This window comes from Sabethes cyaneus, chromosome 2 (genome assembly GCF_943734655.1).
Source record: "Sabethes cyaneus chromosome 2, idSabCyanKW18_F2, whole genome shotgun sequence".
Taxonomy (NCBI): Eukaryota; Metazoa; Arthropoda; class Insecta; order Diptera; family Culicidae; genus Sabethes; species Sabethes cyaneus.
The window spans coordinates 62912735-62930027 of record NC_071354.1 but is presented as its reverse complement, the minus strand read 5'-3'; the positions used below and the strand labels follow the sequence as shown (position 1 = coordinate 62930027).

Below are 17293 nucleotides of genomic sequence, written 5' to 3'. Positions count from 1 at the left end.
ATGAGAAATATTAGATTTAGAAACTATTTTTTGTATTTTCACCGGCTTTTAAATTTTTCCGCGAAAACATGGTTTTAGAACCATTTTTTTCCAGTATGGACTCATCACTGCGACCAGTATGGTTAGATCTATTGTGATATCGCCCGGGTGTTTGTTGTATAACCCGCACTGCATTTATTTTGGCTATAGTCGCTATTGAGTGAGCGATATGCTTATTGAATTTTATGCGTGCTTGTGTGTAATTTGAGTACCCTTCCTTCAATGCTTTTTCTCTACTTTACCCACCTCGTTCCACATGACAGCGCTGTCCCCAATTATAGCCATCCCTGGAACAGCTAACCAGTGCATTGAACTATAAGGGTCTCATTTTTGCACTGTCAATAAGCCATAACGGGATAACAAAGAATTTAGCACGAAGGAAGGGTGGTGCTGGTGAGGGGCCTGGGAATAAACCCATGCTAAAGTCACTTTGCCATTGAATGGCCTGATTCTACTAAGATTCGAACCCATGACCATTCGCTTGTCAAAGCAGACTCGGTAACCTTGCGGCTACAGAGCCCCCCTTTTAGAACCATGGTTTAGATCTCTGAAAAAGACTGAGAAAACTCATCAGTTTGATGATATTATAGTTATTCGTTTGCTAAACAATGGAAATTCCACTAAAAGTTCTTTTTTCTTGCTTCAGAAACCCGCAACATCAATTATATATGCCAAACGATCAATCAACCGGTAGTTTTGTGAAGTTATTGGCTAGATTTAGATCAAAATTGCATGAAATATTGTACACAAAAATTTTCAGAAAAATAATGTTTCTCGGAATTCTCGGAAAATCTTTAAAAAAAATTCTTAATCAATTCATAGTTTTTAATGATGAAATTTTCACGATAACGTCATGTCCCAAGTAAGTCCTAAGTTTTATTGCGTTCCTATAGTGGTTTTCATGACCAATTTCATAAAACCACAAATAAAACTATGAGCTCCACCAAAACTTTCTGATGACCGCCATAAAACTGCCTTCTGACCAAGCGGCCCACTGCTCAGAAGGTTTTCATAACCTCTATAAGAATCAGATTATAAGTTGGCTCAAGTTATCGTATCACGCTCTGCTGAAAGCAGCAATAAAACCGATTAAGCTTTCGCTACTTGACAGCCACCGCCATAATTTAATAAAGCTCTACGCTTTTTGCTCTGGAAAAATGCTAAATCAGTTCGCCAGCTTTGTAAACTTGAAAATACATCCGTGAGCAGAAAAGTTAAAGTTTTACTATCAGATCATTCTGATCGATTTGGTTTATAGCGACTTTAATAAAATATCCCATTGAATAATTGATAAATTTTGACCAATCTCAGTTCGTTTGCAGCATATGCGCATTAAATTTTATCGTGCATATTGATATGGTAATTAACGCGCGGTAAATCAACGCGCTATTGAAATTTTGCAATTTTCGAAAACTGGTTGTTTTAACAAAATAAATATATTCAGTAAGTCAATCTCAATTTCTACTCAAATCATTTAAGTTGCTTCCTGTGACAGGAAAACCGTGATAATAGGCCCTATGAATAAAAGAGTTAGAGCAAATGCTCCCATACGATTTAAACGGAAAAAGCAAAGTAACCCGTTTTATTCATACGGCCTAATAACTTGCTTTTTGCAAACACTGCTTAGATGAATTTTTGTTTGCAAGCTAAAAAAAATTACTGGAATATGGCAATATGGCCTCGCATGAGAAAATGATTTTGGAGTCAAACTTTAGTATTCTTAATAAAAACACCAATTACAAATCTGTTTGGTTAGGGTGTTACCGTTTTAATAGCTTTATAAACAGGGTGTCTACTCAGTTTCGAAAAAAAATCCCTGAGTTTTCCTTGAGCAATTCCTCAAAATCCATTCCCAATTATTATTGGGCCTTATTTTCTAAGTCTCGCGGAGCAACTCGACTCGACCGCCGAGTGTCGAGTGCGGGGTGAACAGGCAGCATAGCTTCTGAATGCACTACCAGACAGTGTTGCCAACCGGTTTTTACGAAAATCTGGAAAACGAGATTAAAATGTCTGACAAAAATATGGCTGCCATTTAGCCTAATGGAAGACAATGTTTGAAAAGCGTCTTTTTTGTCTGACTTGGCATTAAAAAGTCTGGAGCATCCAGACAAATCTGGAATGTTGGCAACGCTGCCACCAGAATAAAAGAAATTCATTCGTCACTTTCTGACCGTTGAGTCGCTAACTTTTTAGCGGTCGACGCAGCCGAGTTACACGACAAAATTGTGTCACATGTGACTTACATTATACCAAAAGTAGATCAGTCAAGCAAAGTGACACTCAACGTGACTTACAAAATAGGACCCATCTCAGACAGATTTCAGATTGCAAGGGAAATGTTAAGACAGCCCATATTCATATTTTATATTCATAAATGTGCCTTCTTTGCTCACCGCGAATAAAAAAGCATTTTCTCCGTGTGCTAACCCTCCGGCTGGACTTGTCAACTCTTGTATATTTTCTCTATACAGCGGGTCTAAACATAAGGCTACCGAAACGGGGAAATTTCTCCACCTACTCTATTTCCCTAGGTCAGTTCTCCATGCGAGAATTGCTTTCTTCTGATCTGCTGAGCGGCAGATTTCACTACGCGCGTGAGTTCCTTATGTGTTGCTTCGTTGTTTCCCACGCAAGTTTATTCGCAAGCGGAGGGCGAAACATTTATAATCAAAGTTGGTTAAGCGGAGAGCATCACTCGGACTTTCATCGCTTACCAATGCGTGCCGTGTTCTTGAAGTACTGAATTTTATCGTACATTGCGGCTAACTTTGTTTTTTTCTGCAAACCACGCAGAAATGTTCATATCTTTCATTTTCGTTCTTCGAGTCACAAGGCATGCGAAACAGTTTAAGGTTTTGCTTAACTTCCATTTTGCTGCGCGCACCCTTGGGGAAACCGGATCGCGCATTCGGAAAATGTTTTCTGTTCTTATGCTAACGTCGGTCGTTCTGCTTTTTGACCAACGTGGCTGGTTTTATCTAATCCTCTGGTTCCAGGCTAGATTTCTGACTTGAATTAAATAGAGGGTAGGTTCGTTATCCAAGTCTGGGTACAGTGCTGTGCGAAAAACATTGCTATAGATTTGAAGCATTCCCTGAGGTTGAGTGAAATTCCCTACGTATTCCAGGTTTTACCAGAGTGAATAAAAATCCCTAAGAATTGCCGGTTTTTCCGGTTCCCGGTTTTTTATAGCTACGCCACACTTATGGTAATTTCATAAGAAACGTGGTGCAACCAACTAGTTTTATCGTGGTAATATAAGCAACCACAAGAAATTTGCTTTATTAACAGTTTTATGGTTTTATAGCTGGCTATAAGAGTGTTTGAGTCGTATCCTCTTGGTATTGCGTAATATCATAATGAAACCAGAGGTAATGATTAATACTGCAATAAAACCTTTATAAAATTTAAGTAAAACCAACTGGCTTTAGAATTGTTACTTAGTGTGTTCTTATTGCCGGAAAACTAACGGTTAACGACGGCACATGATCTGTCCTTAGATTAGAAGCCAAATTGGTTAAAATGTATCTTGACGTTGTGTGCTAAAAAAATCTACTTTTTTATTTGTATTTATTCTGCTCCAACCAATGTGTTTCATAGAAATACTGTCGTCTCCAGACGATAGTCGCGATATCCAGTTTAGATCGTATTATTTAAACTATTAAAAATAGCGAGCAGAGCATCCTAGAGTTCGCGGCCAAATCGACGTGCAAATATCTGCAGGCAGGCACAAATCGTCGACACAGTTGTAAGGAAAGTGCTGCTCGAGTCCCAAATGCTGAAACATCTGCAAACATTGCTTAACTAAATTATTTATATCGCAATTGAAGGGGATTACAACAGTATTACTGTCACTAGCGGGATATTTGTTTTTAGTTATACTTGTATGCAATTGGCGATGATCTTGTAAAAAACACAGAATCTGCCGAAAGTAACCAGATTTTATTGCAGGACAAAACATTCTTTGACAGTTTTTGCTGGTAAAAAAAAGTATGACATCATTGGCGTACACCAGAATGGCTCCTCTGTCGATTGAGAAGGGAAGCTGGCTTATCGCTAGTACGAAGAGTATCGGATCTATATGACTTCCTTGTGGCACACCTGAGTTTACGACAAACTGTTATTGTTTCGTCGCCGAATAAACTCGCAATAAAACCTTGTTCCTGTATAAATATGGTTTTAAAATGGTTTATGTGCTTTTTTCTCTCAAAGTAAACAACGTGCAACAAACTATTTTTTTGTTTTGTTGATAGACGTTTGGAAAATACTTATAATTTTTAAGCTTCATAAACGAAACGCTGCCCGAAGAAGAATAAAAGACGGCCGAAACAATTGAAGTGTAATGTTGTATTCTTATTTTTTTCTTTGGTTGCAATAGAATCTGGTTCTGAAACAAAAAAGCAGCAATTTTTTAAAAATTGATAGTCGTTGACTTGACTCCCTCTTGCGGCATGTTTCAAGTACAAGCGCTGGAAAAATGCGAGAACAATGAAACTATGTTTTGTTTCTCGTGTCGTACACCTTTTGATGCAATAGAGAATTTGTCTCTTTTGCTGTTGCGCACGTTTGCACAACATACAGCTTTCCCACAAACAACGCGTTTTTAATAAGAATGCTCCCAATAAGAACGGCTTCGAGTGATTTTTACACTTTATTCTCTATCGATTGTTCATACTATTCCAGCCAGAACTCTAAACAAAAAACTCGAATGCGCGTCATTTCTATATGACATTTTGTGTGACTGTTCATCGCACATAAGAGAATGTTTGCTCATTATCATGCACGGATTCGGGCTAGTTTTGCGACACTTACAATAGAACACCGCCTCTAGTTTCTGATAATAAAGAGCAGAAATCGGCGCTAGTGTCTCATCATGCGCTATGCATGAGAGTATGCTTGAAACTATCTATCTTTCCCTGTTGAATACGACAGATGTCATTACGTTGTAACGCATATTGTGCATATTGAAAATAGCCCAATTCTGTGCGACAATCAATTTACTCAGCGCAGCAACAGTACTCTCTGATGCATCTCAGTTTCTTTTGTGTTTATTGCTAATCGCAATATAACGTTTGACACCTGAAGCAATAAATAATTGGGGACAGTCCCGGCGTAGTGGTTAGCATTCACGCCTCTCACGCCGAGGACCCGGGTTCAAATCCCAACCCAACAGAAGTCACGAATGACCCAAGCTGTTAAAGTGACTATAATCTAACAAAAAATAAATAAATCAATCAATAATTGGTAAACATTGTTTCTATTTATCGCGTTCATGTTACGAAATTTAATTTCTTCGAATTGAAATATCGCAAAAATATTCAACTCCCAGCTCTCGTACGGTATGAAAATTAAATTACCCTAACATGAAATATGAAATTTTCATATAGTTTCCCAGATATTCGCCAAAAATTTGATGAAACTGAAACCAGTTTACAATTTTTGTTATTAATTGTGACTGTATATTGTGTCCCGTTACGCTTGAGAATGTGTCATAATTTTTTATAATGAATGTTTTTTACGATCAACGGAAGGGATGGTACAAGAAAGTTATGAAACAAAGGCGTTGATAGTTCAGTTGGATTTCGAATTTGCAACAAATGCGTGTCGCCTATGTTGCCAAAATCGAAACCGTGCCAAAATTGAGACCCTTTTTTGATATGAAAAAATTGAACGTAAATGCGTTAGAAATTGAGTAAATATTATTAATCAACAATTGTAATCATTTTTTGCTTGAAAAGTCCGCCAAGAGCTATCCGCCCGGTGCAAGTTAGTTTTTGGCAACCTGTGGTAAGCCGTAGTCTTACGGCAACAAAAATATTATTGTTCGAAACATTCTTTAACAGCAAACTTTTTTTCATGAACACACTGAGGGCATCATTTAAAGCATGTATATGCGGAAACTGACTGATATTCAAGTATATTTTTGTAAGGGAATTATTTTGTTTTGCTAAAAACGGATACTTTTGTTGCCAAAATCGAGGCATGCCAAAATCGAACCATGCCAAATTCGAAATCCTACTGTATCCTGAAATTAAATTTGTCATTAGAAGGCGACCCTAGTAGCACAGTTGTTACAAACCAGTTGTGGCAACCGATATATAACCAATTTGAGTCATAAATATGTTGCTGCAACTTAAACTGCCAAATGTGTGCTGCTTGGGGATTAGGTTTATTTGTCGTAACATAACCTCACAGAAAATCAAAACAAGTGTTCCAAATTCATTTATATTTATTTTTCGCAAATGTGATTTTTTTTGTAATGAAACAGCCTATTCATGTGATAAAATCGAGTGGGGTAAATTCTGACGACACCACCCTTGTGTTGGTTTTAACTGATGATAAGGAGCAAAATGCAGTAATTTCTATTTGAGCTTAATTTCGCAGCATGAATTAATAAATGATTCTTTAAAACATTGTGTATGTAGTATTTCGTGTTGATTTTTACCTCCGCTTCGATGAAAGCTAGCGAACATTGCCGTTTGACGTTCCATGAAATTCAACTCCAAATCATCACTTTCGACGTAATTTGGAACCTCTGGACAGCCAACTAGTCGGCCTTTATTTCGATAATCCCAAATTGGCCCGGTTGTAAAAAGCTGCAGTCATTCAAAATTACGAATCAAAATTTGCCTGAAACGTCAAATAAATGAAAAATACGTTGATGTGTATTCAGTGCCTGGGTTTAAATCTATGTTGAATGATTCTAAATGATATTAAAACGTGTATTGATTTATTTACTTGAAATCATTCACCAGTGATGTGCTTTAATTTTTTTCCATTATTACGAGTTCTCTGATAACCAGAACAATGGTTTTTTTTTCATTAAGTTTACTAGTTCTTCATCTGTCATGAAATTAGAGGTTAAGTTCGTATTCAATAACATTGTTTTTCATTGCCTTGCATTATACAGTTTTCAATCAATAGCCTATATATTTATCAATAGTCGCATTTCATTACACTCAGACAACACACCCTCTCCGTCAATATTACAACCACCAAAGAAACCCAAACAATTCGAAAAACTCTTTGCATCCATCTTTGTCGTTAGTTCCCGAATGCCAACAGCTCCCATCAAAGAACTCTATCCTTATTATTGTGTTTGTTGCAGCAGAAAACCTTTCGAATTTTCGTTAGTTTTCCAATGTGTAAGATTAATGCGTGAAAGTTTCTCCCCTTCGCTACGTAGTTCAAATGGACGGGATTCTCCTTCTACTCTGTCGTGAAACAACCCCAGATATTGACTCTGGTTTTGGTAGAATTTTTTGTTTAAGTTTATTTTTTTGTTCACAATTTCTATTTTCCTTGTTGGTTATTTTTTAGGCTTTATTCTTGTAAACGATTTGGTTTGCTTTCAAAAAATCAGAATTATCAACTAATTATTATTCCATTTTACCCCTAGCTGCTTGAGTTATGAAAACCATTAATTTATTTTATACTATATATTTCTTTTTCTTCTTTCTTTTCCGTTTTTTCCCCGGTAAACCGCCAATCGAAAACCTACCACCAACCAACCCCTGCCTTCACATCATTACCAACCCACAACAAAACCCGCAAAAATTGACCAACCTATTGTCAATACTTATGTATCCACACACCATCAACAAAACAACACACACATCAGCATGGTGAATCGCAATAGTCTTACACCAGGCGTTAATTCTTCCAGACAACCGGTTGCATTTCCCAGGAATGTTCCATCGCGATCGACTTTCCATTCGGGTAAGTGTGACTCCTAATTGCAACCCCCCCGAGTGTACGTACCGTCCATCTCACTCGCTCTCTCTCACACCCTTCCTCTATCACTGACTGACGCAGTGCAAGTTAGAGCTAGTGTGAATCTGTCTCGTTCTAACGCTCCTACTAAGTGCTGCACTTGTAGTTGTTGTAAATCGCAACTTTTTTTCCAAATGGACAAATGTAAATGATAATTTTTCTTTTTGAGTTTTATTTCTATGAGTTTTAAAACAGGTAAACTAATATATTTTTTGTTTAATGACATCAGGCCAAACCAGATCCAGAAACAGCACGGCATACTCCGGAGCCGGAGGCAACGTTGGCGACTCGCCGCATACTGGCAAGACTTTCCTGCAGAGACTTACTACCAGATTCAGCAAACGGTAAGTAGCCATGAATCCCTGCAATCGGAAAAAAATAAACTCCCAGGTTGCTTTGTTTTGGAACTGCTCTATTTTTTATTCTCATCGTCCCGTCCCGAGCGACGGAATGAACAACAAAAATCCACTCACATAAATTGCTTTGATTGTTCAAATCATCTTTATCTAATGTTTTTTCGGCAAAAGTGGTTGTGATTTATTTGTTGATTTCTAATTTACTTCACCCATCTGTTGTACCTACCCTTCGATAGATTGTTTGGCTTTCCTGTTTCACTAGAATACCTACCACTAATACTACTACTATAACTAGTACTATAACTACTACTACTTAGAAGCACTCATTTTCCTAACTTTCACATAACACTCCACCACCTTTGACCCTATACTACAACGTATGTCATGTATCCAGTACGTTCAGTGTGTACAGTTTTTTACCTTCTGTTCTACTATTTCGGTTATTCGTGTTGCGTTAAACTTGTTCGACGTTTGTTACATTCTCAGTGTAAATATGTGCTATTATGCTCGATATTTTCTGTGTTACCCTATAAATTGTCGCTATAATATGATAAGATTAGCGTTAGAATTAACTACTAAGATTTTTTCACACCAATAAGATAAAATTAGCCGAAAGAGAAAATCAGTACGAGGTCACGTCAAACTGTGAAAAGTAAAAACCCTTGTACAAACAAAGTAGTTTTAAATTCAAAACGAGATGAATACATTCCAGCTGAGGTTGCTACTAACTTAGAATAAATTAACCTTTCAAGAGGTCGCCACAGGAAAACTTGGTCTGTGAAAATTTGCAAACCATTACCAACCATTAAAAGCTTAGGGCGCTGCTGGCGCCGCATAAAAAAACGACTCCCACCTCGCAAAGACAAACAAAGGAAGACGAAAGTTTATCATCTTCATTAAAATGTTCCGTTAGGATGCATCCTTTTGTCTGTAACTACCACTCAACGCATCACGTTTACTGCTCCTCGTGAATATGCATTACTATGCATCCGGATGAGCACCTACCCGAAAGAGGAGTCTACTTTTCATGTTCTTGCTATTCTGAGTTCAAATGATAAATTTTTGTAATTTCCTTTCATTAGGATATGCGCATACCGATAGGCTCTCAGTCACCGGTGACATCGTACTGTAGAATATGAATGAAAATTACATTTTGGTTCTTGTTGAATGTGTTGAACGTAGGTTAAGACTTGCGGTACTGTTAGAAGAATTTCATATAAGTCCCATAGGTCAATTGCGCCGTTCTCCATGAAAACTAGCAGGTATCCGGTAAAAACTAGGCACATAAAATTGGATTGAAAAAAATATTTATTTTATATTTCTCCTCGCACAGAATTTTTGAAAATGACGCACAAGTGACACAAATAACGCAATCATGATATGAAACAAACGAAACAAAGTTATATGAACTGAACAATAATACGAAAATGCCAGTAAAATGATACGAAAATAAAAGAAAAACGACCTAAAAATGACACAAAATGTTACAAGAAATAACACAAATATGACGCAATAATGAAGCAAAAAACTGACGGAAATGAAAAACACTTCTGAAAAAATAACAGAAAAATTATACAAAATGATACCAGGATGGTACAAAAATAAAAAGAAAATAGAATATTGAAAATTCCTTAAATTTCCATACACAGCAGTGCTTTATTTGAACTTAATGAAGCAGGTCGGAGACGAAATACGTATCTCTTAAAATAATGAATAAATGGGGGATTTGAAAGAGAATGTGTCACCTTCCTTACTCCATGACTGTGTATTGGTGCAAACGAAAGCTAACTATGCTAACGAAAGGAACATTAGACAAAATAAGGTAGAATGAAATAAATATAATACAAAAATGACACCTAAATAACATAATAATAAGAATTAACACAACAATAACAATAATGACACTTAAATAACATACAGAAGAAGCAATAATGAAACAGAAATAGCACATAAACAGTACCACAAGAGACAACTTACAGCAAAACGGTTCAAAAAAGACAGAAATGGCACCAAAAATTATACGAAAATAACAGAAAAATTATTACAAAAAATTATTATACGAAAATAATACAACACAAAAATACAGAAATAACGCACTAATAAATCAAAAGAAAATTCACCAAAAGAGCACAAAAACAACTAAAAAGCTGACACGAAAGTAAAAAAAAAAAGAAAATGATTCAGAAATGGCTCCAAAAAGATACAAAAATAACAGAAAAATTATTCAAAAATAGTACGAAAATTATGTAACAATGACACAAAAAATATAAAAACAACGCAATAACACAAAAAGAAATAAAGACAGACTCAAATCATTCCAAATGGGATAAAGACAGCGAAAAAATTAGCACAGTAATGAAAAATGATACAAAAATGGCACCAGGTAAAAGAGCAAACACGACAGGGCTCCATATAATTCACAATGACAAATGGAATAATACAAAAATAACACAAACTCGTTTAACTTCCATTATTGGGGGGAAGTAAAAAAAATCAATCGTATAAAACAAGGACGTTAATTCAAATTTTCGACGTATAAAGCAGGACGCTAATTCGAATTTTGGACGTAAAAAGAAAAGACGTTATTTCGAATTTTCTAAGACCACCCAATGATTTTTGACGATCCCGTTAATTCAAATTTTGGACGTAAAACGAGACGACGTTAATCCAAATTTTGGACGTAAAACGAGAGGACGTTAATTCGAATATCGGACGTAAAAAAGTGGACGTAAAACGAAATCACGTAAAATTAATGGACGTAAAAGGCGTTTATAGTGTACTGCAAAATACCTAATACGACACAGGCTACAATACATAATTAACGCATTAATGAAACAAAAACTCTTCCTTAAAGGGCTTCAAGAAATTCCTAAATAACAATGAAAATTAACACAAAAGAAAAAAATACAGAAATGATGCAAAAATGGTACCAAAACGATACAAACATAACCAAAAATTATACAAAATTTATGTTATAATAATGAATGATACGATGTTTTCGTATAATAATAAAACAAATTAAAAAATAAAACAAAAATAGGACAGCAAAAATAACACAAAACGGTTACAGAAATGAAAAATGATTCAAAAGTGGTATTAAGTGATACAAAAATAACGAAGAAATACCACAAAAAAAAAATTTCATTCTATATTTGATTGTTTTTCAGCCTGCGGCTAGTTCGCCTCTTCCTACAAAAGGCACACAACTCAAACTCATTAAGGGGTCATAAACGACTAAATTTTCTGAAAAAGTCGTAAATTTTCTATTTTCTATAAATTTTCTGCAGTCTATTTCGCTTATTTCAATAATAATTTTGTAATAATCCGACCACGGGAAGTGGTCGAAAAACGATCGAACACATAAGCATTCCAGTGCGGCGTAGAACAACCTTAACGGAATAAAACGCCGCTCCTGTAAAACAACGATTTTCAAACTGTATGTACCTTTTTCTCAGAAACTACACAACGTATCGGAACAAACTTTTTTTTTGTTTTGTTGGTAGAAGCTTGGCAAAGACTTTTATAACTTTTGAGCTTTGTAAACGAAACACAACCAGAGAAAAAGGAAAAAGAAGACAAATTTTAATTTTTTCATCCAACTTTTTTTTTATTTTTTCTGAAGTTTGCTGGAAAAACCCTGCAAATTTAAAATCTAAAATAAAAAATTTAGTCGTTTATGTCCCCTTAAAGGCACACAAAGCCAAAAAATACACAAAAATAAAATTGATACAAAACTAACAGATGTGTTGTTTGAAAACCATACAAAATTTATGCAAAAAAGGCACTCAAAGGACCCCGGAACGGCACAAAAATTACAATAAAACCTGACACAAAATGACACCAAAATAATACAAAAATAGCAAAAAATCAATAATACAATGGTAATGGTACATAACAATAGTACAAAATGATACAAAAACAACGCAATAATATAACAGAAAATAAGAAACACGCAAAAGGGACCTCAAATAGGACAGAAGTAGCACAGAAATGAAACATGGTACAGAAACGAAATGGCACCAAAGTGCAACAAAAATACTACAATAATGGAACAAAAAATAAGAGTAAAACAAAGAGAAATGAAAATGCTCCAATATGACGAAAACAGACTGACACAGACATGAAAAATAATACAAAAATGACACCAAAGTCGATCTAAAATGTGTATTTTTGGCCAAAAACTCAATTTTTCAAATTATAAGTGCGCCATTTCGAATCATGCCTGATTTGAAATAAAAAGTTATGTAAAACATCGTAATATAATGACACAAAGACAATACAAAAATGGTAAAAATTATACTAATAGTGACAGAAAAAAACCAAAAACGACATAAATGTAACACAAAAATGACACGAAAAATGCACAAAAATGACAAAAATATAAAGAAATGATACAAACGATTTCGAAAATGATTCACAGATGGTATTAAAAGTGTTTCGAGGGGATAATAACACAAAAATAATGGAATTTCTGATATAGAATATCAAAAGTCCCAAACCACACGATACAAAAAGCACAAAATGGTGAAATGAAATGATGCAATAAAGAAACGGAAACAACACAAAAATTACACGGAACATAAATAGGCACTAAGATTATAAAAACGATTCACAGATGGTATGAAAATTGTTTAAAAATGACTCATAAATGACACGAATATTATCCAATATATGATATAAAAGATAAACAAATAACACAAAAGTAATACAAAAATAACACAAATATTAGGGGAATGTCGTCGTGGTTGGGCCATCTTTTGGTCCACAAATCTCATTTCAAAAGAAACTTTGGAAATTTAACAAAGGTCTTAATAATAGTTCGTATTTAGACCTTTGTTAAGTTTCCAAAGTTTCTTTTGAAATGAGATTTGTGGACCAAAAAATGGCCCAACCACGACGACATTCCCCTACATAAGAATTTGTTTGTTTTGTTTTTTAATATTTTACCTTAATTTGGTACTGGCTTTACATTTTTACACACTTGGACTTGGTTGATGTTGATTTTTCTTGGCAATTTAAAATTGATCATAACATTGTTTCGTTTTAGATTAAGTTTAAGATCGTTTTAGACAACGTTATAATAGTACCTCAGTTTGGCTCAATTTAAACTTTAACAAAGTGAAGTTTCAACATTTCAATTCCTATGGTTAACTGCTTGCGTTTTCAGCAGTCCATTTTACACATTTTTTTTTGTAATTAAATTAACTAGATAGAATAGAATTATTATTTATTTTACAATTGACGGAAAGAACGATAATTCTTTGAATCAGACATTTCCTACCTTTCCAAAATAGTTTACGTCATAACCGCGTATAGAGTCATTTACGAGTAAATAAAAAAACACACTCGTTGGTGGTTTTAATCACGAGACTTGCCGCAGCGACTGGCTGTAACGGACTGTTTGTTTCTATCGCACTAATCAAGTAGATAATAGTCTATCTTCTCGGCGGTAGAGACAGAGGGCCCAACTAGCACCAACATGTATATCAATGTACGAAAATTACCGTAAATATCTCTTAACAAATTCGAAATCGTAACTAGAGCTTGACAAAGTGGGCCCAAGTTGATTTTCTATCGTATATAATGATAATAACGCACGTACATACGATTTTCAGCGCAAAATCGTATAACATTACGAAGTGAGTCGCATTTAATCGTATATAAATACTTATATAGTCGTAACGCTTAAAATTACTGCTAATCACGTATATCGCCTCCAAAATAGTACGGATATGCCAATTTTGCGCATCAATTACGATTTATTAGCATGTATATCTGTACGTAATGCTAAATTTCATCACTTATATACATATGAAAATGCTAGCTGGGGGTAGTCACAAAAATAATATCGTCGCTTAGAAGTGTGTGGTGCGTATTAATGGGCGGCAGTAGTTTAGTGAGTAAGACATTCGGGTACCAACCGAAAGAGCGTTGAAGAAATTAATGAAACAAAGGTCTTGATAGTGTCTCCAGGGTGAAACAAGACGTGAAGCGGAAAAAGCGGGCAATTAGGTAAGGGAAGAGGGTCACTGCAGCAATGCTTACTAAGTTTGTATAACGTTCCTCTTTACCAAAACTGGTTTTCCGCACTTTTCGCTTCACGTCTCACCTTGGAGACACTTTCAACACCTTTGTTTCATTATTTTTTCTACCGTTCTCCTTTGATATTAAAAGACTGCCATCATAAACAATAAATAAATGCTTGACTCATTAATTACAAAGGTCAAAACAAAAACACGAGCTTAGTCTAGACGTAAATCAAAGTTTACATTTTTATTTAGTTTAAAAACCAATCCGGCAGTACAATATAGGATAAAACTCAAGCAAAATTAAGACAGAACTGAATTAATAAATGAAACAAACATAATTTAAATGAGATTGGGATAGTATCCAAATATTAGGCGAAAAGGAAAAACATCGAGGAAATTTGAGATAGAATTCATAATTTTTTACATAATTTTTATACATATGGCTTAAATTACGACATTCTTCACCTGATTAATGCGTCCAGTTTTTATCGAATACAATTTTTATTCGTCGTCGTTCGTCGAACGTTCCAAAGTTTGCTATTCTAAGAAAACAAAAAGCGATTGAATAAGAAAGGATTCCTTTATGTGGATGCAAATTTTATGGCTAGAGACAGTCATTAACTAAACAATAGTTTTAGTGCAGGAAACTCCACCTAGCAGCAACAATAGTATCATGATAGGATGATATGAATGTATTAACTTCACTTTCATTCGGTGATCCCGTCGAAAGGTGCAGGTTTCTATTTGTTTAAAACTTTCTTTAATGTTTGTGCTATTTCGTTCGAAAGTTTTCCTTTTACTATGTGTAAATAGTGTTCATATATTTATTTATTTTTTTCGTTAAACTGCACCATTATATTTTACATGCCTTTTGCGTTTTTTTTTCTTCTCACAATCTTTTTTGCAGGTTTAGGGTGTTTCATTATAAGGATACAAGTAACGAATGAATGTACAAAAGCAAAATCTGAGTTAAAAACCGATAGTTAATAGAAACACGCATTCGGGTGTGATGAAAGTTTTCTGCTTCCGTAGCGAGTGGTCTTTACATTATTTGTAAACCAACTGTCGATTGTAAAACAATTTCTATTGTAACTATCAACTTTCGAAGTAGGAATGATCGAATGTTCAATCCCGCCAGGACCTGTTCCTCTCTATCGAATAACGAAAAAAAATACAACGAAAGTACAATTAATCAATTTTACTGCAGAGGAACCACAAGGCGAATTATTTTATAGCTTCCTGAGATGTAGTAGATTAAGCGAAAAGTGCATGCAGAAGAAGAAATCGAAAGAACAAAAATAAACATGAAGGTGTGATTTTAGTGTAATAAATCGCAACCCAACAGTTATCGTAAATAGAATATCTCCAGATAGTTAAATCAAAAATATGTAATTGTAGAAATTACATTGCGAAAAAGGTATAAAATTTCTGTATATTTAGAATTCTCAATAAGACGAATAAGCAAAACAATGAAAGGTTTTTCTTTATTATTTATTAAAATGTGTTACCTTTATTGTCGCTAAACCAAACGGATCCAGCTAGTGCTAGGTGAAAACCTTTGTTCCGCTTTACATAATGGTGCGCACATCCACACTGCTTATCACTGTTTGTAACTAGACGCTGAAAACCAACCCGTGCATGATGATTGTCCTTTTCCCTTCCAAGTTGTTTCAAGTTCCATAACAGACAGCTCCCCCACTGTATTATAATCGCCATCAGCATACAGCCTCGTTGAGAGCATAAAGTATTTTCTCATCGTCTCACCGTTAAAATTGTGCCGTGTTACGCATCTGTCACTTCTTTTTCATCTGTCATCATCTCTTTACAATTACTGATTGCGCTACTAGAGTAGAACATCAACCAACAACCGAATTCGGAATTGCCATCTACATATGCGGTCTTCAAGATTGAAAGGGTTGCACAATGATTCCTGTTATTATCGTAAACACCACCGTTTCCTATCAATGATTGCTCTCACCACAACTAGTTGTTATTCCCGTTGTTCATGATGTTAACTGTTGAGATCAGTTTTGAGTAGTTGAGCTTTGAACTTTGCGATGCGATGATACCATGATTACTGTTATTAGTTTCTGTTGGTTCGCAACGTTTACTAACTTCATTCATGTGAAACGCAACGATAACAGATCTTACTCTAAATGCATATGAAACTGAGAAAAACATTTGAACGATTCAATTAAACCAATTTTCGCTGTTAAAGTTAAGTCTTCGTTGATATTTTTATAAAAATCTAACATACTGTTTTAATCATTAAATTAACTAATCTTGCAGAAGAAAAAAAACTTTCAAAGTGACCATTAACCTTGGTCAGTGGGTTGCCATTTATGTTTTAGCAAAATCGCAGAGGAAATGCGCTCTGTTACATAAATGGTTCAATCTAATAAAAAATTTATTCGTTAAATAACTCTTTTTTCGGCACAAAGCATGCAAGGGTTGTGACCATTGTAACAATATCGATATCTTACCATTCACAAAACCTCATGTAAAATGTAACGAAACAATTCCATATTTGATATTAATTTTACTGGCACAAAATCACTTGACAAAGCTGTTGATACCTAACTTCTCGTTACCTAAAACGTTTAGCATTCGAAAACAATCTTCTGCTAACTTTAGTGTCATTTTTCTTTCCTGGAGAAATTAGAATTAGAAATCCAATTTTGGATTCCAAATGGTTCAAAACAGAACGAACTGATTGCTACCTAAAGTATTGTCTTCATATTAAAGTTTCCCAAGTTATGAAAAATTGCCAACTAAAATTCAAACTAATTTCATTGGCTAATTGTTTGCTAATACAGGTCGGACTCGATTATCCGGGTGAAAAAAAAACTTGTAGATAGGTTTTTTGAAATGTGTTTACGTTCAAAACGTGTTTAACATTATAAAAAAATATATTTTTCTCCCGGATAATCGAGGCCGACCTGTATTGCCAAAAGTCGTCATGCTAGAATTTACCAAAATTATTGAGGAAAAATATAACAGGGTATTTATATGTAGGAAAAAATCAACATCGTTCGAAACAACCTAATTACGACAAAAGCAAAATTGTTCGAGTATGGGTCGACAGGAGATTTT

General features: G+C 34.9%; 1 protein-coding gene across 8 annotated transcripts in view; it reads left to right on the top strand.

Moving 5' to 3' along the window:
• Window positions 1–17293, top strand: part of LOC128734359 (serine/threonine-protein kinase MARK2-like) — a 144645-nt gene that overhangs the window by 107792 nt on the left and 19560 nt on the right. For 7 of the 8 annotated variants that reach the window (XM_053828523.1, XM_053828522.1, XM_053828521.1 and 4 more), the window contains exons 12-13: window positions 7664–7761; window positions 8045–8159. In XM_053828523.1, the coding sequence (XP_053684498.1) occupies window positions 7664–7761; window positions 8045–8159 (213 nt within the window). Of the gene's footprint in view, window positions 1–7663; window positions 7762–8044; window positions 8160–15107; window positions 17015–17293 lie in introns of those variants that run through there. The other variant, XM_053828527.1, reaches the window with a different exon arrangement.